The sequence below is a fragment of the Sciurus carolinensis genome, chromosome 13, assembly GCF_902686445.1.
Source record: "Sciurus carolinensis chromosome 13, mSciCar1.2, whole genome shotgun sequence".
Lineage (NCBI taxonomy): Eukaryota > Metazoa > Chordata > Mammalia > Rodentia > Sciuridae > Sciurus > Sciurus carolinensis.
This window is the reverse complement of record NC_062225.1, coordinates 73789204-73811786: the sequence shown is the minus strand read 5'-3', so window position 1 is coordinate 73811786 and position 22583 is coordinate 73789204. Positions and strand designations below refer to the sequence as shown.

The window sequence follows — 22583 nt, the reverse complement described above, 5'->3', positions numbered from 1 at the left end:
TTCCAATACCAAAGATAAATAAATTATATATTTACTTATTATATTAAATACATTATATACATCATTATATTGTAACAGAGTTACAAGCACCAGGCAGCCATCAGACTTCTTCTTAGCAACATGGAATGATACTTCAGAAATTGCGAAGAAAAGAACTTCGAACCTAGAATTTTACATATAGTGAAACTCTCAAGCTTGAAAAAATAAGAAAACATTTACAGATCTTTAGAAGGCATGCCACAAAATCACAAACATTTCTGGAAGAAATACTCAAATGAGAAACAAATCCAAGGGAAGCTTCCAGAGATCTGAGGAGTAAAGGGACCAGATCTCAGTGAAGACTGTGGTCTTAAGGAAGAAGAAGGCTGGGACGAATAAAAAAAGAGGAGACCACACATCAAAATTCCAATCTAGACAATGTGGGCATGAGAAAGTGGGCTGAAGTGGGGAAATCAAAGCGGCATGAGAGCATATTTAAGTATATATGTTAGCAGGAAATTATATTATGTATTATATATATCCTATGCATTATTACATATGACTATTATATATATCATAGATACTATATATGATTCTGTGAGCTATCAACAGGGTCACATGAATTGAAAACGAAAATAAAATATACAATTTTTCGACTAACAGGAGAAAACCTGATCTCTCAGTGGTAAGCTAGAAAGGAGAAGAAGAGAAACAAGCAAACTAAAAGTACAGCAAATGGAAAATAGAAAATAAGATGGGGTCCTAAATCGACCCGATGGTAACAGCAATCGTAATAAATGGGAATAAGTAAAACTCATCAAATGAGAGACACTCATATTGGGTAAAAGAAAATGAGATCTAATAACACATATCCCCTAATAAGATTCACTTATAAACCAAAATAAGCTGAGATAGCAATATTAATATTACAAAATAGAAATTACTGAGAAAAAGGTCATCAGGGACAGGAGAGATGTTATATGCCACCAAGCAGAAACATAGACAGGAAGACAGCCCCGGGGATGCACTGGTAACTAATGATACAGTTTCAAAACACATCAAGCCACAGCTAAGAGAACTGTGGGAGAAATAGAGATCAACAATTGTAGCTGTAGATTTTATTATAATTGTTTCTGAAACCAATAGTCAAACTGAGAAAGTTAAGCAGAAAATTAAAGAATCAAATGATATAATTAATAAATGAATTTATATAAGCTCTAGCTTATATTGAGCTACATAGAGAACTCTATGCTGAACACACCCCTTTTAAGCAGAAGGAGCATTTGTGACCATGAATTAGGCCATAATAGAAGTTCAATAATTTCCCAGAGATCAATATTACATAGACTAGAGTCTTTGATCATAATGCAATAAAACTAGATATGGGGCTGGGGTTGTGGCTCAGTGGTAGAGCGCTTGCCTAGTATGTGTGTGAAGCACTGGGTTCAATTCTCAGCACCACAAGTAAACAAATAAATAAAAGTCCACCAACAAGTTAATGCAAGAAGAAATAGATAAATTGAAAAAGGAGTCAAAGAGCTTTTCTCCCAAAACTGTCCAGACTTGATGTTTTTACATTTGAAGCTTCCAAAATGTCAAGAAGAGTAATTTCTCTTCTGTGTTGTTCCAGAAATTCTAGAACATCATGAACCTTTTCTACAAAAATCCTAGTAAAAATATTTGTTAAGTGACTCTAACAGTGTCTTAGAAACTAATGCATTATAAAATATACTAAAGGAATGAAATCATGATTGTCTCAATTGTACAGGAAAATACTTTGATAAGGTTTGACAAAGCTTTATGAAGAAAATTCTTAGTGAAGTAGTAAGATGAGGTTAGATATTAAAATCCTACTAAGACAATCGCATTTGATGATCAAACTTTAGATGCATTTATACTCTTTCATTTTGAGAACACATTAATCTTTAATATGGAACTAGAGATCATATCCAAGTTTCTACAGAAAGATAAGGAAGTTAGGGAGGTAAAGATGAGACAGGAGGAGACAACATTTCTTTTGTAGATCATATGATATATCATATGCATAAGAATAGCAAAATCAATAAACAAATTATTAGCATCAATAAGCATTCAGCAAGTTTGCCAGAAAAAAAGAGGGACTTAGAAAAAAGTGAAAACCATTTCTCTATGTCAACGATAATCAACTAAAAAATGGTAATAAAAGTAAAGATTCACAATATCATCAAAACCATAAAGTATGTAGGAAATAATCAAGACTACATAGGATTCCATGCAGAAAACTCAAAATCCTAGTAAAGCCTAATAAATCATTTGAATAGATGACTTAATATTACAAACGCCCAACAGCATTCTAAGTTAATTTTTCAGTTCAATGTAATCTCAATCAAAATCCCAGCTGGCTTTTGGAAGAACTTGATACACTTACTTTAAAATTTATCCAGAAGAATAAAGGTCCATATATAGGTCAACTTAAAAAAAAACAAAAACAAAAAACAAAAAAACTTGTTTCACTAGATATCAACCTACATACAGAAGAGCCACATTCAGTAGGGCATTGTGGCAAGGATTCAGAGTAGATTGTAGACTCCTGGGACAGGACAGAAGGCTCAGATACAGGCCTCAAGAGACAGAAAGTGGAGAGAAGGTGATTGGAAGTTGATATTGGGAAAAGTGATTCCTTATATGAAGAAAAATAAAACTGGGTCCCTATCTAACACCAAATGTAATGGAAGAGATATAACTATAAAATCAGAAAATGTAGAATGTATTTGTTATGTAGGGGAGGAGAAAAGACTATCAGAATTGGAAACCATTAAGGATTAAAGACTTTTGGTCAATGAGGGGCACCATGAACCTAGTTCATAGACAGATGACAGACTGAGAGAAATTATTTTTAGTATTTAAAACCAAATGGGGTTGATATCTAGATATACAAAGCAGACTTGCCATCCAATAAGAAGAAACAACCACCCCAATCAGGAAAAGGGCAGAGAATAAGGACAATTTAAAAAAGAGAAAACTAAAAGGCTAAAGATATATCAAAAGAAGCTTAAGTCCATTAGTAATCAGAGAAATGTAAATAAAAACAACAGTGAGATATCACCATTGGACTGGCGAAAATCATGAAGCTGGGCACAGGACGCTATGTTCCATTGGTAGAAGCATAGGCAGAGGCCGGGCTGGGTCAAATGAAGTGTAAGCAAACTCTATGAGTCAGTGATTCCAGATCCTGGTGTACATCCCAGAGAGATCCTCGCACAGGTGCAAAAGACATGTGCGTGAAAAAATTCCTATCTTGTGGGGGCGAGTTGGAGGCAAACTGGGGTCCCTCCTGAAGAAGTGGGCAGGTGAGATACATAGGGTGGCCAATTCACCCTGGTTTCCCCAGAACTCTCCTAGTTCTAGCCACAAAAGCCTGTGACCTAGGAACCCTCTCCGTCCCAGGCAAACTAGGATGGTTTGTCACCCTAACATGTGTTGGATGTGTTCCATGAAACACTCTACAACACAGATGGAACTTAAAAATAGTACACAGTGAAAAAAGTAGGAAAGAAAATTAAATATTTAACACATCACCATTTAAGTAAACAAACACATGCTCACAAGACAACAGTACGAATCTTGCAAAAATCCATGGGAAACCCAGAGGTATGCATTTATAAATTGAGCAGTTGCATATGGAGGGAAAGAATGGGGCTAAAAGGGAAGCTATACATATGTACATACAGAAGCGGGGCCTTGTGGGACCAATGAGACAATGTCCCATAGACTGAGGCAAACGTTTTATATGTTCAACACCATCCTGCAGTTAGAGAGAAAAGCAAGCTAACTGGGGAAACACTGTGTTTGTGGGCCCCCCAGTGTCTCCATCACAGGAAGCTTCTGGTGTCTGAGGTGGGACTGCTTTTAGGGGTGACTGGCCTGGTGGAAGCCCTAGTTAACCTGGGTCCTCCAAGGGCTCCAGGGAAACACTGGTGAGGGACCCTTGGCTTGGCTCCATTGAACCCTGGGCTGGTGGCTCAGATTTAGGTCTACAGCTCTGTGGTTCCTTTCTCCATGGGAAATGCCCAACTGGGCAGTGGGCCTTCCAGGTGGACCCAGTCTGCCATTCTGTGCAGCATCACAGCAGAGGATCCTGACCAGGGAGGAGAGGCTCCCCCATACCCTCCACACCACTTCCTGCCAGGTAGCAGTGAGGAGAGCTGAGGAGCTCTCTGCAAGCCACCCACCCAGGACTGGGGCCAGAGTGCACCCCCTGAGGGCAGAGAGGACACCTGCTCCCCTCTGGACTCAGTGTTAGTGCTCCTGGAGAAGACTGAGGGGAGACCCCACATTGTGCCTACCTCATCGAAGTCAGCCACATCCTCGCAGTTCTCCAGGACCCGGGAGTAGAAGGACTGCCCTGTGTCGGGGAGAGAAGGGACTCAAGTCAGGACTGCCTAACAAGGAGCTGGGTCAGACCTCAGCCCCAGAATCATTGTACCAGCATTTGATGCAAAAACCATGGTCACGAACCCCCAGACCCTATGGCTATGCAGTTCTTCAGGATGAGGCGAATCCCAGTGTACCCTCTTATCTGACCCTCGGCAGCCCTTAAAGGTAGGCAGGTCAAAGGCCATTAGCTCCATTTTACAAATGGGAGACTAAAATTCGGGAAGACCCCGGCTGGTCAGAATTGACATGGGTGTGGACCTCAGGGTTCTTTTCTCCCCTTGCTAGTTCCTCAGGGATTCTCTTGACCTTCTTCTGCAGCTCCCGGGCTCTACTGGCTGTCCCAGGCCCTGCTGCCCTAGAAGAAGCCTGGTTCAGAGGGTGGTAAGTTCCCTTCCTGCTGATGGGGGTCTGTGGAGCCCAGCCCCTTCTGTGGCCTAGTCCATGGGCAGGAATTCCTGGGACAACCAGTCAAATCCCAGACCTGTGTCCCAAGGGCCTCTCACCCCCTTCCACAGCCTCAACTCCCTTTTCTGTGAGTCTTTGTAGAGAGGAGAGTCTCAGGTGACTTCTCTCTTCCCTGTGCTCCGTACTTGGCCCCTCTGTTCCCTGCTGGCACAAGTAATGGTGTGGGATGGATACACTGCACCAGACCCCTGGCTGCCCCCACATCCATATGCCACCCAGTAGGGCATGTTGGTGATAGAGGTAACACTGTCCTCTTTTTGGCCTATCCAGTCTGAACTGATCCAAGTTGCTGGAAGAACCAAATCCAGAGAGAGTCGAGGGTGAGCTGAGATGGATGAGGCAGCAATGCGTGGAGACAAGCTCATCCAGTTCACTTTGAAAAGCATTCACCAGAGTCTCTGATGTACCAGGCCACATCCTGGGGACTCAAGGATAGAGGGGTGGACAAAATGCATAGGATCCTCTCCTTGGGGGACCAAGAAAGGGAAGCCAGGACCTGGAAGAGTCCCTCGTTCAATACCATACAATATATACCCCAAGATACAAATCTGCACAAGATGCAGAAATGGTGCAGAGGGAGGATTGATACCTTTTGGGGGATGGGTTGGAATCACGTGAGAAGAGGCTGTAATTTATTGTGAGGAGAAAGCCAGAGGTGGGATAGGCTAAAAAATTATTTAAAATTAACTTATTAGCCTCTGTCAATTAACCATAATAAGTAAATAAGTAAATAAATATATAGTAGCATAGATGGTAGGATTCATTTTTTAAAAAAAATCCTAATTTTACAAAACAAAACCCAATTCTATGTATATATTTTGTATGTGCATAGACAAGATTCTTCAACCATTAAAACTGGTCATCCCTGAAGAGGGGGAGTAAAAGGTATGGTAAGCAGCATACTTTGACCTTTTGATTTTTATTTACTGGATATTATACATGGATTTTTAAGAATGATCATGCTTTACTCTTATAACTGAAAAAAAAAAATACTTTTAAGTTCCCACCAATCTAGACCAATGTTTTGGGAAAGAGCTGTCTCCAGTCCCATCTGGGGGTTAGGGTGGGCTGCCACTGACGCAGGGCTGGGGGTACAGGAGGGAACTTGGCAGTGCCCCCTCTGCACAGAAGACGTGGGAGACCTGGTTTAACTAGGGAGCCCCTTTGATCCTCTCCTGAGATGGCGCTGTGGCCAGGTGCAGAAGGAGACTCTAGAGCTAGGCTGTTCCTCTAGGAACCGACTGCGCTCCTCTGGTCTCATCTATTTAATAGGAGCTCTCAGAGCCCCCGCAGCTGTTACGACTTGGGAACTAGTTCTAACTCAACAGAGCTGGCCCCTGATGAGGAAGGCAGGGTTGATGTCGGATCCTCTGAAACAGAGATGTGGCAAATCTGAGGAAGTGTGTGTGTGTGTGTGTGTGTGTGTGTGTGTGTGTGTGTGTGTGTGTGTGGTGGAGGCTGGTGGGGAAGGATTGCATCTGAGATAATTAGAAGCTATAAAGCAGAGCCATATATACGGAAAATAGATATGGAGTAGACAAGATGGAAAAGAAATAATCTTTAGTACTAGCGAGGGACAAAACAAAGAAAAAAAAATCTTAACAAGTCCTCCGCAAGGCAGGGGTTGGAGGAGAAGGAACCAGGAGAGCTGGTGCCCGAGCTTCAGTGGCTGCTAATTTTCCTGGCAGGTAACATACACGATACAAACTGAGAATCAGGGGAGCCTAGTGGTGCATCAGGCCTCCCAAGGACCTGTCGCTCCGAATAATCAAAGAGTTGTTCATCCTAGAAAGGTCTAAATGAGCCTCTGATAAGGCTGTGCTCAGGATGTAGAAAAGAGACAGGGGGAGGTAGTGTGGGGGCTCCAAGGGGGTGTCTGGTTCTAATGGGCTCCAAGCGAAGCATGAGGCTCAAACCCTCCACTGCTTAAGTGTTGCACATAGCCTATTAGAAAGGGAGGCAAATATTGTGAAATTAGCCATTGCAGAATTTACACGCAGACTCTGGAATACGTTAAACTGCATTGGATTAGGCACTGGGGATGCAGATGTGAATGTTATTGAACAGGATGAGCTGAAATCTCTCTCTCTCCACACACACACACACACACACACACACACACACACGTAAGGTTTTGCTGAAACAATTCAATTATACAGAAATAGTGGAAAGATCAACTTCAAAAAACGAAACATTGCTAAACCTTTTTGAAGAGCCACTGCTTAGGAGGGTATGGACGACAGTGCAGCATCACTCAGGAGGACCTTTTGTCTGCACTGGAACACAGCCAAGGGACCTCCGTCATCCGTTTTTAGTTATCGGTAACCCCATCTTGTTTCAAGTTCATTTCCACTTAACATCTACTCCATTTGATACTAGGTTTATTGACATTTCATTTTAAATGGCTTTCAGATAAAACCATTAAAAATCCCAATATCCAATCAGCTTTCTTGCTACTGGGAAGATTGAGAATAAAGCTTGAAAGAAAATAGTCTCTTCCTTGCACGAAGAGGCCCTTGTGGATCCAGTGAGAAAGTTAGATGGGAAATTGAACAGCATCCTTTCCTGAGAGGCGGCTGCTCCCACGGTATGTGAGCTGCTTGGTTGGAAATAAACTCTTCCCTGAGCCAATAAATGGAGTATAAATTGCAGATCTGAGCTCCTACTGTAATAAGTGCCATGACATGGATTACACCCATTCCCAATTGTCAAGGCTTAGGACTCCAAGGTTTAAAAGAAGTAACTTCAATGTCATTCATCATTTAAAAATATCCACACTGCCATTGGACCCCTAAGTGCAGGTGAGCCCAGAATTTGTTTCACAGGTGAACGGTGGGCCAGTTTCTTACATGCTATGTACAAAATTCCCAACCTGCACAAATGAGCTCCCTCTTCCAGACAGCCTACCCTGCTGGGGTCGACCTTTGAGAAAAGGCAGGCATGGATGGATGGTGGCCCCTGTGCATTCCCATAGGTAGCCAGGGGTCCTTCCCTCTGGGTCTGAATCAGTCCTTCCAATCGGCTCTAGAGCAGGGGACCAACTATACAAAAGTAATTGGAATTCGGATGCTGCCTTTAAGAGCTTATTACAATCCAAAAAGTGGGGGGTGGCATGTCAATCATAGAGGAGGCTTATATTCAGGGCAGAATCTGTTTGTTGGCATATAAGAAGGATGAAGTGAGACATGCAAAAAGAAGGAATGACTTTCAGTCTGGTGGCTCAAGGAGGGCATTGTTGAGACACTGGGCGTGGGCACTGGAAGAGTAGGCAGGCCCTAGCTGCGCAGAGGGACTGGGGAGCAGAGAGCAGGAGGGAACTCCAGGCAGAAAGAAGAGTTTGTGCAAATGTTCAAGCACGGGGCAAGGATGGAGCCCTGACACAGTTGGACACGGGACAGTGAGTCCTGGTGGGGAGGGGAGCAATGCAAGGGGTCTGTCTGCAGGGGAGTGGCCCATGGAGGGAAGGAGAAGGTCTGCAACATCATGGTTTTGCCAGCACCCAGCCCTCTGGCCATGGTCCCACCAGTGCCTGCTATTGCTGTTACCCCGTGTGAGCTGAGAAACACCCCTTGCAACTCAGACCTGTCGCTGGTACTTCCTTGCCTTGTTTAAAATAGCAAAGCCTCATTGGTGCCTTGCGTGGGATAGGTGGCATGGACCATGGACCATACAGAACTCCACAAGGCCCCGCCCCTTCTATGAGACTGTGCACACCCCAGTGCCTCCCCTCCCTCTGTTCAGACACAGCAGCTCTCTGAGAAGGGGCCCACTGATCAGTCTTTTCTTTCCTTCCTTCCTTCCTTTCTTCCTTCCTTCCTTCCTTCCTTCCGTCCTTCCGTCCTTCCCTCTCTTTCTCTCTCTCTTTCTTTCTTTTCTACCAGGGATTGAACCTAGGGGTGCTTAACCACTGATCCCCAGCTCTTTTAAGATATTTTATCTAGACATAAGGTCTTGTTGAGTTACTCAGTGCTGGCTTTGAACTCGGGATCCTCCTCCTTAGTCTCCCAAGCTGCTGGGAGCCTGTTTCTTTGAAGGCCAGTCACTCCCACGGAGCACCAGGAAGCAGGGCAGAGCCAAGCCTAGTCAGTGTGGGCCTGGTGCCACAGCTCATGGGCTGGGAGCCCTGGAGGGGGCTATCCAACCCCTTGGGGTCTCAGAGTCATCATTTAAAATCTGCGGGTAACCATCGTAGACCAGCTTCTGTTCTGGGACCATTGTGATGATCAGCAAGAGGTTGTTTTTGAGAAAGTCCGAGTGAAACTTTAAGTCCCTTATGAGCAAAGGCAGCACGGTACAGAGGGTTTGGCTCTCAGGCCCGAGTTCTGGGTTCAGATCTCAGCTCCACCACCTGCTAGCCCTTGAAGAAGTTTTTCAACTTTATTTGCCTTCCTCTCCTCATCCATAAGTTGGAGGAAATGATAGTGCTTAAAATAGCACCTGAGCAGAGTTTATTACTCAGGAAATAGCTGTTATTCTCCTAAAGACTCCTGTCTTTCCTTTAGACCTTTAAGTTATGTGCTAAATATAAAAATGATCTCCTCTGGTATGAATCACATTTGTAGTGTATTTTTAGTAGCATATAATCTGAAACAATTTTTGTCTTCATTTTCTGTAACAGTTTAAGTTTCAGGTATTTTAGGTGTGATTATTTCTTCTTAGTGGGTAAAATTTGCATTCATAGTTCTTAAGTGTATATTTTAATGAGTTTCAACAAATCATATACTAGGTAATTACCACACTATCAAGATATAGAACACTTCCATTTTCCCCAGTGTGCCCTTAGAGTCCTTTCCAGTTAATTTCTATCTGTCACTATCCACAGGTGACCACTGATCTGATTTCTGTCACCGAAGATTAGTTTTACCCATCTTAAACTTCATATAAATGGTAACCTAAAAAAGGTACTTTTTAATGTTTGGCTCTTATGGTCAAGGTAATGATTTTTGCAATTCATTATATTGTTGCATACTTCGGTACAGTTGTCCCTTAATATCTGATGGGTGTTCCTTGAACCAAACCCCCATGGGTACCCAAATCTATGGATTCTGTAGTACCTTATACAAAATTTCTGTGTCTGCATTTAACTTATGCACTTCCTCCCGTGCACTTTATTACATCATCTCTGGATAACTTGTAATACCCAATGCAATGTAAATGCTATGTAAATAGTTATACTATATTGTTTAGAGAATAATGGCAAGAGGAAAATCTGTATGTGTTAAGTACAGGGGCAATTTTCCCCCCAAATATTTTCAATCCTCAGTTGGATCTGTGGATGTGGAACCCAGGGATATAAAGGATCAACTGAAATTTGTTCATTTTTATTGTTGAGTAATATTCCACAACTTGTTGATTCATTCTTCTGTTGACAGACTTTGGATTGCTTTCCATATCAGGCTAATGGGGGTGGAGATCCTGTGAATATTCGTGTAAAAGTCTTTTTGTGGACTTGTGAATTTCTTTCTTTTGGGGAAATACCTAGGAGCAGGATGACTGGATCATAAGGTAGGTATCTGCTGAAGAGTTTTACTTCTTTCTTCCCAATCTGTAGAGTTTTCTCATCTTATTGCACAGTCTAGAACTTGAGCACAGTAATGAAGTGGTGAGAGAGGACAACTTTGCCTTGCCTGTGATTTTTTTTTTTTTTTTTTTTTTTTTTTTTTTTTTTTTGCGGTGCTGGGGATTGAACCCAGGGCCTTGTGCTTACGAGGCCAGCACTCTACCAACTGAGCTATATCCCCAGCCCCACCTATAATCTTAATGTTCAGTATTTCTGGAGTTAGTATAATGTTAGCTGGATTTTTTTTTCTGTAGTCATCCTTTATTCACAGAAGTCCCTTCTATTCCTAGTTTGCTGAGTTTTTTAATTTTTTTTTCCCCATGAAGGGTGTTGAATTTTTTTTCAAAAGCTTCTCTGGATCTATGGATGTAATCATGTGATTTTTTTCTCCCTTATTGTGTTAATATGGCAATACACTTTGATAAATTTTCTAATTTTTAAACTAACCTTACATTTGTAGGATAAAATTCACTTGTCATTATGTGTTACCCTTTTCATAAATTGCTATTCAGTTGGCTAATATTCTGTTAAGGATTTTTACATCTGTGTTTATAAGAGATGTTGAGTTCTTATTTTTTCTTGTGTATAAGATCTTTGTTAGATTCAAATATCATAAAGTGATTTGGGAAGTTTCTTCCACCTTTATTTTCTTAAAAGAGTTTTTGTGTAAGATTGGTATTGCTGTTCTTAAATATTTTCTAGGTTCCATGAGTGAAACCTTCTATATCTGAAGTTTTTTGGGGGAAGGAAGTTTATTGTCATTCTTTATCACTATTATTACAAATGCAATTTCTTTAATAGATATTGGGTTCTTTATATTTTCCATTTCTTTTTGTGTCAGCTTTGGTAAGTTGTTTTTCAAAGAATTTATCCATTTCATCTGAGTTGTGGAATTTATTGAGATAAAGTTATTTGTAATATTCTCTTATTTTATTTTTAATGAATGTAATATTTTCTCTGCCATTCTTGATGTTGGTAATTTGTGTTTTCTTTCTTTTCTTCTTGATCAATCTTGCTAGGTTTTTCTCTATTTCATGAGTTTTTCTCAAAGAACCACTTTTGGCTTTGTCAATTTTCTCTGCTGTCTGTTTTCTATTTCCTTCCTTTTACTATCTTTGGGTCTAATTTGGGGAACTCGGGGGGGCATATTTATTTTATTTATTGAAATAAAACTCACTCTTCTAACTGTACAATTCAGTGTTTTTTTAGTATATTCACAAGGTTGTACAACCATGGCCAATATCTAATTTCAGAATATTTTCATCACCCTATGAGGGAGCTCCATCCCATAGGCAGTCACCCCTGTCCCCCATCCTGCAGTCCCTGATAGCCGCTAATCTACCAACCTTTCTGTCTCTATGGACTTGCCTATTCTGAACATTTCATATTAATGGAATCGTATGGTATGTGGTCTGACTTCTTTCATTAGCATAATGGTTTCAATTTGCTTTTCTCTCGGTAGCTTCTTAAAAGCCAAAACTTAGATCCAAAACTTTTCTTTTTCTGCTGTTTTAAAACTATAAATGTGGATATGTTTATTAAGTTAGAAATGTTCAATACTTTCTCTTTTGTTTTCTTCTTTGATCATAGATTTTTAAGAAGGGCATTTTTAAATTTGTAAATGTTTAGGACTTTTAAAGATATCTTATTGCTATTGATTTTTAGTTGAATTCCACTGTGGTAAGAGGACATCTCTGTAGGATGTCAGTCTTTTGAGATGTAGTGAGACTTATTCAGTTACCCAGCATAGTGGTCTCAAGGTGAGCACACCATGTGTATTTAAGAAAAATGTGTATTCTTCAGTTTCGAGGTGTTATGTCCTAGAAATGCCAGTTAGGTGAGCTGGTTGATGGTTGTCAAATCTTCCATCTCCCTGAGTTTCTTGCCTGGTTGGTTGTGATTATCTCTTGTAACAACACTTTTCCTCCTTATGAGGAGGTCAGTTTCTTAATAACAGTTGCATAAAGGGATTTAGTTCAAAATGAATTGTCCTAAAAAGCAGCTACGTGTATATTCCTTAAATAATGTATTCTTTGAAAATCATACTGGGGAGACCAGACTCCCTGGGCCTCCTACTGAGGAGGCTGCCCTTTCATTGCCCCATCTGTCAGCTAAGTGGAGGCCCCTCCTCTCTAACCTTTGTTTTATACTAATCTTATTCAAATACCATTTCCACTTCCACTTGTTTACTTCCCCTTCTCCTATCCTGCTAACACCAGGTGTACCAAGTACAGACTCAAGCTCGGGTCATGGGTTCTTCTGAGAGGCAGGGACAGGGCTGAGATCCTAAGCCCCATCTCTAGCTTGATTCAAACCCTTACTTCTTCCTGGTGCTATTCTGACTTTGCCATGTAACTAACTAGTGTCGCTGGCACTCATTTTTTAGATCTTAGCACGGAGACAGAGAAGGAATTTGGAGTTTCTCTTGGAGTCTAGGACAGTACCAGCACATATTTAGCAACTGCTGGGTCCTAGGTTCTCCCAGTAGTGTGACAGATGGAGGAGCTTGTGGTCTTGGTGATCCACAACCTGGGCAGAGTACCCACTCTCTGCCAGGCGCTGGGAACATAAGGTATGATGGGAGGGTAATTGTTTCTATACCCTCAAATGGAATACAAATATTGTTAAAACTGCAGTGCTGATTTTACCCTAAATTTTGACTTTATTAAAAAAAAAACAATGAGTGAAAACTCCCCTCCAATTTTGCAGATGAGAAAAAGAAAATAAATAGGAATAAAGATTGTTCAAGCAGTATGTAAGGGGTGGGTCTGTCCAGGTAGGAAGCAGTCAGTGGTTTGAGGGCATCACATGATATCTGTGTCCCAGGAGAACTTTCTGGAACTGTCAGTGAGAGAAAGGGATCCCTGACTGATGCTGCTTGCGTCTCAGGCTGCAGAGGAGCCCTGTTGCTAACTGACCCACCCTGCTGCAGGAAGCACACCTTCTCACACTTCTGTTTCAGGTCTGCTCGGTGCCGGGCACAGTGCTGGCCCTGGAGGAGCAGCCCAGGTGCCAGCCCTGAAGGTGCCACCTGGATGGTCATGGCTCCAGGTGTTCTCAGCCCAGCCTCCCCATATCTACCAGAACTCAGGGTCTTATCACTGGGTAGGTCCAGAGGAGAACCAGCTCAGGCCATCTCCCAAATCCCTGCATCCACAGTGGTCCCCAGGACCACAATCTGCCCTCCTCCTGTACGGAAGCACCTGTCCTGCCCTCTTGCCCACTCCCCAGTCCAGTGCTGACCCTCCTTTCAATGCCAGTAATCTCTTTCCTCTGTCCCCACAGCCCTGGCTGCACGTGGGCCCAAATTCCTTCTTGCACCCCCTGCCTGCAGTCCTGACCCCCCAAATCTTAGCATCCCACTCTTCTGCTAAGAGCTTTGGTGTCCCATTCCCTTACAAAGCAAAGGCTTCAGTGTGACATTGAAGCATTGGAGACCCTCTGTGCTTAAGGGTCCCTCTGCCTTCCCATCTCTCCACTACACTAAGCCCCCGGCTCATCTTCGTACCCTGCATCTGTACTAGGCCCAGCCCCTCTTCCCAGAGTGAGACCTTTCCTGGGCTTTGTCTTTGCTAAAATCTGTGATCCCTTCAGGGCCAGCTTAAATATCAGCCATCCTGTACTCAGTGAAGACCTGCTCCCTGACCCTGCCAACTTCTGGCTGCTTTTAGGTCTAGGGTGACTGACTAAGGTGCACCTGCATTCCCCTGTGCCTCTCCATCTTCCCTGAACTCCTTCTGGATCACCCCTGCAGGGCACCTTCTGGTCTCCTGTCTCAGCAGTTCCCTTGTCACGCTTGGCCTTGGCCCCTGCCTCCCTCTCCATGGTACCTGGCACTCACTCGCAGCCACTGTGCAGCAGCTACCTTGCCCTTGAGGGCAAGAACCAATGTCTGGCTCACTTCCTACTGTCCTCCCAGGGTCAGGAAGAGTGTCTGGCAAATGGTTGGCCCTCAACAAATATTTGTTACCTGGAGATGAATGAAAGTATGAGTGAATAAATGATTAGATCTCTGATTTACAAAACACGTTAAAATGAGCTTTTAATAAACTGGCAATTCATGACATTGATGAGATAATTAGGAAATTTATCACTGACTGAATATTTGACAGTATTAAGGAACTGTTAATTTTTTTTTCTGAAACGATGAAGTAGGTAGGTTTTTAAAATCCTTATCTTTCATAACTATGCACTGAATATTTACAGATGCAACGATCTGGTATTTTTTTCTTCAAAATAATTGGGGGTGGGTAGTAGAAAGGGAGATAAATGAAGTAACCTGGGCCGAGTTGATGGTTGTTGAGGCTGGATGGGATTATTCCCCCTACTCTTGCATATAGTCAAGCATTTTTATTATAAAAAACCAAAAGGAAAGAAATTTTAAACTCAGGGATGGGTGCAGGTGGGAGAGAGGTAGCCTTCATATTACCAGTAAAGGCGGATGAGAGAACCCAGTCTTTGCATTTTGAGAGATCATTTTTGAGTCTGCTCTCTCTGCACATTTCCAGCAGATTTCTTGCTGTACAGCAGAAGACAATTTTTACAATCATTTTTATAGCATGAAAATATACTCCTCCTTTCAAAGCAGGAGTAGCCTGGAATTTTCTGGATGCTCTGCCTAGTCTCAGCTGGGTCTGCACTGGCTTGGGCTTGCTCTGGGTAGGAGGAGGAACATTACCACCTGGAGCTTTAGACAGAGAGGGCTTCCCCGGGGCTGCTAAGGGGGCCTCTGTGTGCTGGGAAGAGTGGCGGTTCCAGGGGCTGTATCCTATGTGTAAAGGGCCAAAGCACAGAGTTGTGTATGTGGGACGCAGAGGCTGTCCTGACGGACCCTATCTCCTGCCATCAGTGGGGACAATACCCACTCTACTCTCCAAGAGTGGTGATGCTAGGTTGGGCAGAGTCCACATGCAGGCTTAGACTTCCAGGGGTATCTCAGGGGTGGGGCACTGGGATACTCTGCCTCTGTGACCAGGGGTGGCAGAGAAGCTTCCAGATAGAAGTCGTATTTATCATCGAGAGGGAAAACTCCCCCATTTCATTCGGGAAATCAATCTAATTTGGAGTCTGAGATTCCCTGCAACGGCAATACAGGGAAGGGCCCGGTCTCTTCCCAGCATAGTCACCCCTGGCCCTGTGCTGCCCCTTCCCGTAGCCTCTGCTGTGGCTTCCCAGTCATTGTTCTCAACTGGGATCCCCCTGCACTGGTCCCTTCATCCCTCACCCAGGTGGCTTTGCCTTCCCTTCACCCTGCCTTGCCTCTCTTTCTGCACCTCCACGTGGACAAGCAGGGACGGCATTCAGGACCGAGTTTAAGAGCTCCTTGTTCCGTCCATCTTGCAGTTTATCCCTCCCCTGAGCAACCTCAGCCCTCGGTGCCCTGCACGGTTTCCTATGGTGGGACTGAGCTGTCTCCCCCGGTTCCTGTGTCAACACAGCAAGCTTCAGAAAGAGCATGCTTGGTGAAGAGGGACATCCACAAGCACCCCCTCCTGCTTCCCACCTGTGGACTGGAACTGGATCCCCCAACATTTGCCAGAAGATGAGGTCAGCCTCCCTCTGGGGCCCTGGAAGATTCTCTGACTAGTGAGGTCAACGGAGGGAGGATGAGTCAAATTCTTAGTTTCTAGCTCCTGGAACCTCTTTTAGTTCCTTGATCTCTCTTGGATAGAAAGTTCTAGGTGGAATTCACATTTGGGGAGCTGAGCCGAAGAGAGGCTGTGCCACAGGGGAAGAATTTAAACCCATTCAACAGAGAAGACCTCAGAGACAGAAGCCATTTCTTACTCATTCTGAGGACCAGCGGGTGCTCAGCACAGGACTCAATAGATACCTGATCTGTCTCAAAGGTGCACAGGAGTAGTGCACACAGAAGTGTGGCCTGTCCCTAAAATACAGCTGGCCAAGGCAGTACTGTAGGAGGATGTACAGAGTGCTGCAAGGGGAGGGGAAGGCTTCCTGGAGGAGGTGGCCTGTGAGCCAGGCCTTGAAGGATACCCAGAATTAATGGAAATTCTCAAGGTGGAGGGTGGGGATCATTCTAGGCAGAAGAAATGGGTCTTAAGGGGTGGCGGTCATAAAGGGTTGGCATCTTTGGGGACTGACTGGAAGCTCAGTGTAGCGGGAATGCTGTGGGGTGTGAGTGGGACAAGGATCAGGCATGAACCCCCAGAGACGCCTTGCCCAGGCAGTCATCTGACAGTGGCCAGTCCACGTGGACTCAGCCTTCAGCTGTCACTGCCTCACACACAAAAATCCTCCCCCTTGTGTTTTGGCAAGAATGCTCAAGGTTTGGAGCGTAAAGGGAGAAGACAGTCTGTCACTCTGTTCTCTGCAGCCAAGTCCCCACGTTTGGGGGCTCAAGCGACTGAGCACTGGACATAAATGTGGACTAGAAGAATCCACCCTGTGCCCCACGGCCCTGTGATCGATGCAGCAAATTAATTTAGAACTGAGAAAGGGCAAGACTGAAGCTAATACTTCCTCTCTGAGTAGCACCTGCTGTCAAGATGGCTCCTTCCCAGGTAGCCCACTCCCACTTACTTCCCATGACCACAGACCTCCGAGTTAAATGGGGGCCAGTGTCTCCAGCTTGTTAAGGGGAAACTGCAGACATGACTGGGATTGGAGTCTAACTCCCCTGTGTCTCTGTCTAGACCAGAGGACTGTAACTTCAGAGGACAGGGGCTGTGTCTCCTTCAACCCACAGGGTCCCAGGCCCATCCCCCACCCAGCCTGGCATTGGGCTTCCCTCCAGAGGTTTGGGGAACTTGGGACCAATGTCTCCTCTGACAGATCACAAATTTCTGGATTCTTCCTGCCGAGCTCTGGCTTGGACAGCAGTGGTTGTATGTGTCATGAGATGCTGTGCCACGTTCTAGAGGGGGTTGCTCCCTCTGAACTGTTGTTGGCATTGGTCTTTTTTGGGGGGCTATTGTTGTCAACTGCTGGATGCAGAGGGTGAATGGCTGAGCCTTTCTGCAAATCTGCTTATCATCTGCCTATTTTGCTGCTTGCCCAGCCCCTTCCCCAGGAGCTCTGCCTCTGGTTATCTGCAAATGTAGAACCTAGAAATGGATTTCTCCACTCCGTCTAGAGGGACCGGGCTGCAAATAGGCTAATTTGTGGGTGGTCAGCCTCACTGCTCAAAGGAAAAGGTGGGTCTCAGATGAAGAGGTGCTTATTCCAGCTAACCCTGGGGGAGACAACAGAGCCTACAGGATTGAGCGACCAGGGTGAGGTCCTGTGCCACAGTCTCCCCACTAATTCCATGCAGGTCTCTATACCTTGTTTCTCTGCCTGCAAATGGGACTAGCCCTGCTCAGCCTGGACTGTCTTGTCACGGCAACCTGCGGCTGAACAGCCAAGCACCGTGCTGTGTGTGGAACACAGGGCTGTGTTCACGGATCAGACAGCACATTTGCTTTATCTAAAGCTGGTATGAGCCAGCAGGTGGCACGTGGAGATGAGGGGTGCTGCAGAGAAGGCGGTCAGGGGTTGGGCTGGGAAGCAACAGGCTGCCCTCCCACCTTTCCTGTCCCCTCCTGTCCCCCCTCCTGCCAACAGAGTTGCTGCTGTCACCTCCACCCCCACCCAACCCTATGAACAGCAGGCTGCAGCTGGGCGACCCAGGGCCTGTGGAGGGGGTGATGGGGTGGTCAGGGCTTCTGCTGGAGCACTCTAGGGTGCTGCCATGTGTCCCTGTAACCTCCTGGCAGAGGTGCAGATACTGTGTCCAGCCTGGGCCTGAGGCTCTTCAATGTGGTGGCTCTCTCAGCCTCCTTCCTGCCCTGCCCCACTCTCAGACTCCTCTCTGGATAGAAGGGGCCAAGTTTGGTGAGGAGTACCTTGAGACCCCCCTGGACCAGAGGGTTGGGCTGTGGCCAGGTGGAGAGGCCAAGGTGGATGGGCAGAAAGCAGAGTAAGCCTGCCCTGCCTGTCCTACTGAAATCCTAGGGCCCTCTCTTCCTGAAGAAGTCCCACCCTGCCTGTGGCTTGCCTGGCTCTCTGATCTCAATTCCTGCAGCTTCTCCAGCCTGTTGGAGCCTCTGTCCGTTCCTGTGTTCCAGCTCTTTTCCCAGCCTCGAGCACGCTGTTCCCTCTGCCTCCCATGATCACCTCCTCCTCCCCTTGCTGCCTCCTGCTAATCCCCTGGGGTCCCGCTGAGTGCTGCCTCCTCCTGGAAGCCTTCCCTGACTGTCAGTCCAACAGGGATTAATGTGTTGCTTCTGTAGTTTGTGCGCTGCTCTTGTCCCCAACCTCTCTGTATCACACAGCTGTCTTGGTTGTCTTCCCACTGAAGATCCTGTCCCACCAGATGGGGCTCCTTGAGGCCAGGGCCTGGGTCATGCTCAGCTCTGTTTCCAGTCCCCACCCTTGGTAGACTGTAATAAGCGGTCACAGAACACGTTTGTTAAAGGAGGACAGGAAGAGAATTGACAGAGGAGGGGCCAAGGGGTTGCAGGATCCTCGCCCAGGAATGCAGTAGATCTAAGAGAAGCCACACTATCCCTATCTTCACCATTATACTGGGGTTGGAGAATCCCTAACTGCCCTAAGTTTCTACAAGCTACTCTACGTTTTGCAAGTCTACACCTCTATATTGCACGCAAAGCAGTCAACCTGAGTGAGGGCGTGATGGGACCAGGAAGGTTCTGCAGGGCTAGGCCTTTCAGTTCTGGGTCCCTGAGCCCAGTGGTAGGTTCCTTGCTTCTGTCTCCCTGAGCAGAGGCCTCTGCACCCTGCCAGGCCACTGGCATGTTGGCATGTACAAAGAGAGACACGTGTGGAAATACAGGGGACCCTGATTTTCAGGAAATCTCAAGGGCGGGTCAGGCCAGGAACAGGTGGCTACCCATGAAAACCCTCATGGCCCCAGCCCTGCTTGAACTTCGCCATCCATCCTCCCAACCCTGCCCTACCCCATCAGCCTCCAGAGCACAGGCTGGGCCAGCTTGCGGAGCTGGGGTCCCTCTGAGATAGGGGCTTCCCTACCTCGGAAAGTCACTTTGGCGATCCGGTCGCCCCTGCCCCGAAGCTCCGAGACGGTCTTGAGGTGGACGAGCAGGGCCATGCTGGCGGGGAGAGCCAGGGCACTGGCCAGCAGAGCAGCCCGGAGGGAGCGAGCCGGCGGAGTGCAGCTCGCACGCCTCCCTCTTCTCCCACCGCTGCCGCCGCTGCCTCCTGCTGCTGATGCTGCCCACAGAGACCAAGGCAACCGAGCTGAGCTGCTCCTTCCAGCGACTCTCAGAGCCTCACAGCCCTGCCAGCCCCCGCCCCTCTGAGCTGTCAGCCCAGCGTGTGTGTGTGTGTGTGTGTGTGTGTGTGTGTGTGTCGTGCCCCCAGTGAGCAGCCTGGGAGTGCACACAGAGTCGGATTCATTATTCAGCAGTCTGGCTCCCAGATAAAGCCCTGTCCGGCTTCAGGTGTCTCCTCCCAGTTATTGGAGTGGAGGCTCCTACTCACTCCTTGGTAGGGCTGAGCAAGGTCTGCCATCAAGAGCAGTAGATGGCAGTGGACCTGGGATCAGGAACTTCATGATTTGTGTGCACAGAAGCTGGGCTGTTGCACTGGTGCTTTGGGGATGGCCCATGCTGCCTCCTGCACCAAGCTGAACACCGATGGCAGTGGTGCCTGTAAAGCTCAGGGAACCTGGACAAGCCAGGCTTGGCTGCTCTGGATGGATAACACTGTGCTGTGAGAATCCTAATCCAAAGCCCCCTAGATGGAAAACCAACATTAACATTAATCATAGCATTAGGGCTATACCTAGTGGGGTCCCTCGGAGATTCAAGCTTTAAGGTAAGAATAAACCACCTGTTCCCTGCCCAAGATCATGTCCCTGAGAAGCTGGGTTCTGATCCCTTGTCATGGGAGCTGAATCTTGGGAGGCAGAGAGGCTGGGGCTGAGGACCAGGCTAGGAGATGCCTGATGGTGACGGCTGCAGAGTCTTCTGTTCTGCTAGGGGTAGCGCTTAAGGACCAGGGCATCGACCTCGCCCCTTCCCAGGATGAAGAAGGCTAGGTCACGTGAGACAGCTGACAGGTGGTTTCCAGGCAGAGGAGGACTGTCCTGCTTCTGCTGTAACCAGCTGCTAGAGGCCAGAGAAGGGACATCCCAGGCAGAATTTCCAAGGAACAAGGGAGAATGGCCCCTCCTTTCCTTCAGAAGGTGCTTGTAGGGAAAGGTACGCTGGAGGCTGGGATTCTAGTTTCTGGAACCTGTGCAAGGTGCTCTGCACCCTGGCTCTTGCCATCCACTCTTGGTGGAATGTCCTCCACACCGCCCCAACTTCCTGGCCTTGGTTCCTCAGGTGCCCATTCCTGGGGGTGCCTCTGTATGTGCACCCAGGCAGACTTAGGGTCCTCCTCTGCGCAGGGTCCTGCCCCTCTCATCTCACAGCATGTGGGGCTGCTCCACTTGCCTCTCCCCATACTAACCTGGGAGAGGCCCTGCTGCACAGCATCTTTGCACCCCAGAGCCTCGTGTAGTATCCTGTACATATCAATAAATATCGATAAGATAAAAGGGTGAGTTTGATGACTTACTATCAGAGTCTAAAGGTTTAAAAAGGGAAATATTAAATGTTGAATTTGCAGCCTGAGTAACTTGCAGGATGTTTTCTTGATACCCTTAATCCCCATTCCATACCTAAGGTCCTGGTCCTGCCTTGGTCCAAGAGCCTTCTTTCCTCCTTCTAGATGTTTCCTTGATACTGTCTTATTTCTTTCTATTTGTTCTTTTTCCTTCTTCTTCCTTCTTCTTTCGATTCCTGCTCCTCCCATATATTCACCTTTTCCACATATTTTTAACCATATGAAATTAGAGAACGTCTTAGAAAATTGCATGCATTGAATAGAAGTGAATATCTAAAACTTAAATATCCTGGTAAATTCAGTATCTCTTTTTAAAGAAAACTGATTTCTCTCTAGCATTTTCCACCCATGAGGTCAATGGGTGATCTGTGTTTGCAAGACTTAGCAGTGCTTGATGGAAAAAGAATCCATCTCTTCCTGAGACCCTTTGGAGGTTTCTCCTGAAAGGGGTAAATTTCAGAAGATTTCTTATAGCCCTTTGCCTCTTTAGGAAAAAAGCCCACAAATCTGCCCTGGGCAAGGATTGAGCTTTGTTGAACCTCAGGTTCTGCATCTGTAAAATGGCACGTAGCCCGTCTTGGCTTAGTTAGCTGACCTCTATGAAACCTAAGCCAGATACTGGGCTGAACCCCAAGTGGAAGAGCTGAATGGGCAAAAATATGGACAAGTGGGCACAGGGTAATGGAGCTATGAGCAGCTGGTATGCTGTGAATGGAAGAAAGTGGGTGCTCACCTCCTTGGGGACCGGGGGTCATTGGAAAGCCTTCTTGGAGTAGGAGTCACATCTGAATCTGCGATTGCTCTTTCAACAATTTTCCCTAACGTTTTTCTTGTGTGCATGTTCCCCAAGGAGACTTTAGGAAAATACCGATACCACTGGATTCTGAAGGGTGGGTGGCCATTCCTTCTACCCATATCCCTGTGCTCCTTTTCCCACAGGCTTCAGTTCTGCTTTTTGTGCCTCATGCAGGCCTGTGGCTCCTCCCAGTTTCCTTGTCAGCTGTCAGAGAGCATCTTTGGAGAATTCTGGCTGTAATGGCATCCTGTGAGCTCATTAGTGCCTGTGGTCTTCACCAGCTGCCATTTGCAGAGTCCCGCTCTGCAGGTGATGCTTCTTGTCTGAGAGCAGAGGGGAAGATATGGACTGTGAGCAGCGAAGGCAATCTGCAGGCATTCTTAATTGATTCCAGAATTGCTGCCAGGCGGGCAGCTTCCAGAATTGGAGCAGCTTTCAGAATTGGAGCCAGGGAGGGAGGGTCTGGGTCTAAGTCACAGAGAGCATGGCACTTTGGAAGCTATCCGTATGCCTTAAACCCCCATTCAATACCTAAGGCCCTGGCCCTACCCTGCACGCCCCCTAGGGTTGGTAAGAGAGTGGACGCAGAAGTCCGAATGTGAAGGTCCAGGGAGGCGAAAGATAAAACAAAGCTCATAGGGACCCTCAGAAGGTTTGCTGTCTGGAGTGAACACCAGAACTGCAGATTTCAATGCCCCAATGAACTATGGGCTGGAGACTAAGGTAAATTACAAACCCGGACATTTTTGTAATTTGATTTCTGACCCTTAC

General features: G+C 46.1%; 1 protein-coding gene across 3 annotated transcripts in view; it reads right to left on the bottom strand.

Annotated features, from left to right (window-relative positions):
- The window catches only part of Otof (otoferlin), an 86572-nt gene extending 67079 nt beyond the window's left edge, over positions 1 to 19493 (bottom strand). For all 3 annotated transcript variants that reach the window (XM_047522547.1, XM_047522546.1, XM_047522548.1), the window contains exons 1-2: positions 19415 to 19493; positions 4305 to 4363 (exon numbers count right to left, since the gene is read on the bottom strand). In XM_047522547.1, the coding sequence (XP_047378503.1) occupies positions 4305 to 4363; positions 19415 to 19493 (138 nt within the window). The remainder of the gene's footprint in view (positions 1 to 4304; positions 4364 to 19414) is intronic.
- Between the last annotated feature and the right edge of the window lie 3090 nt (positions 19494 to 22583).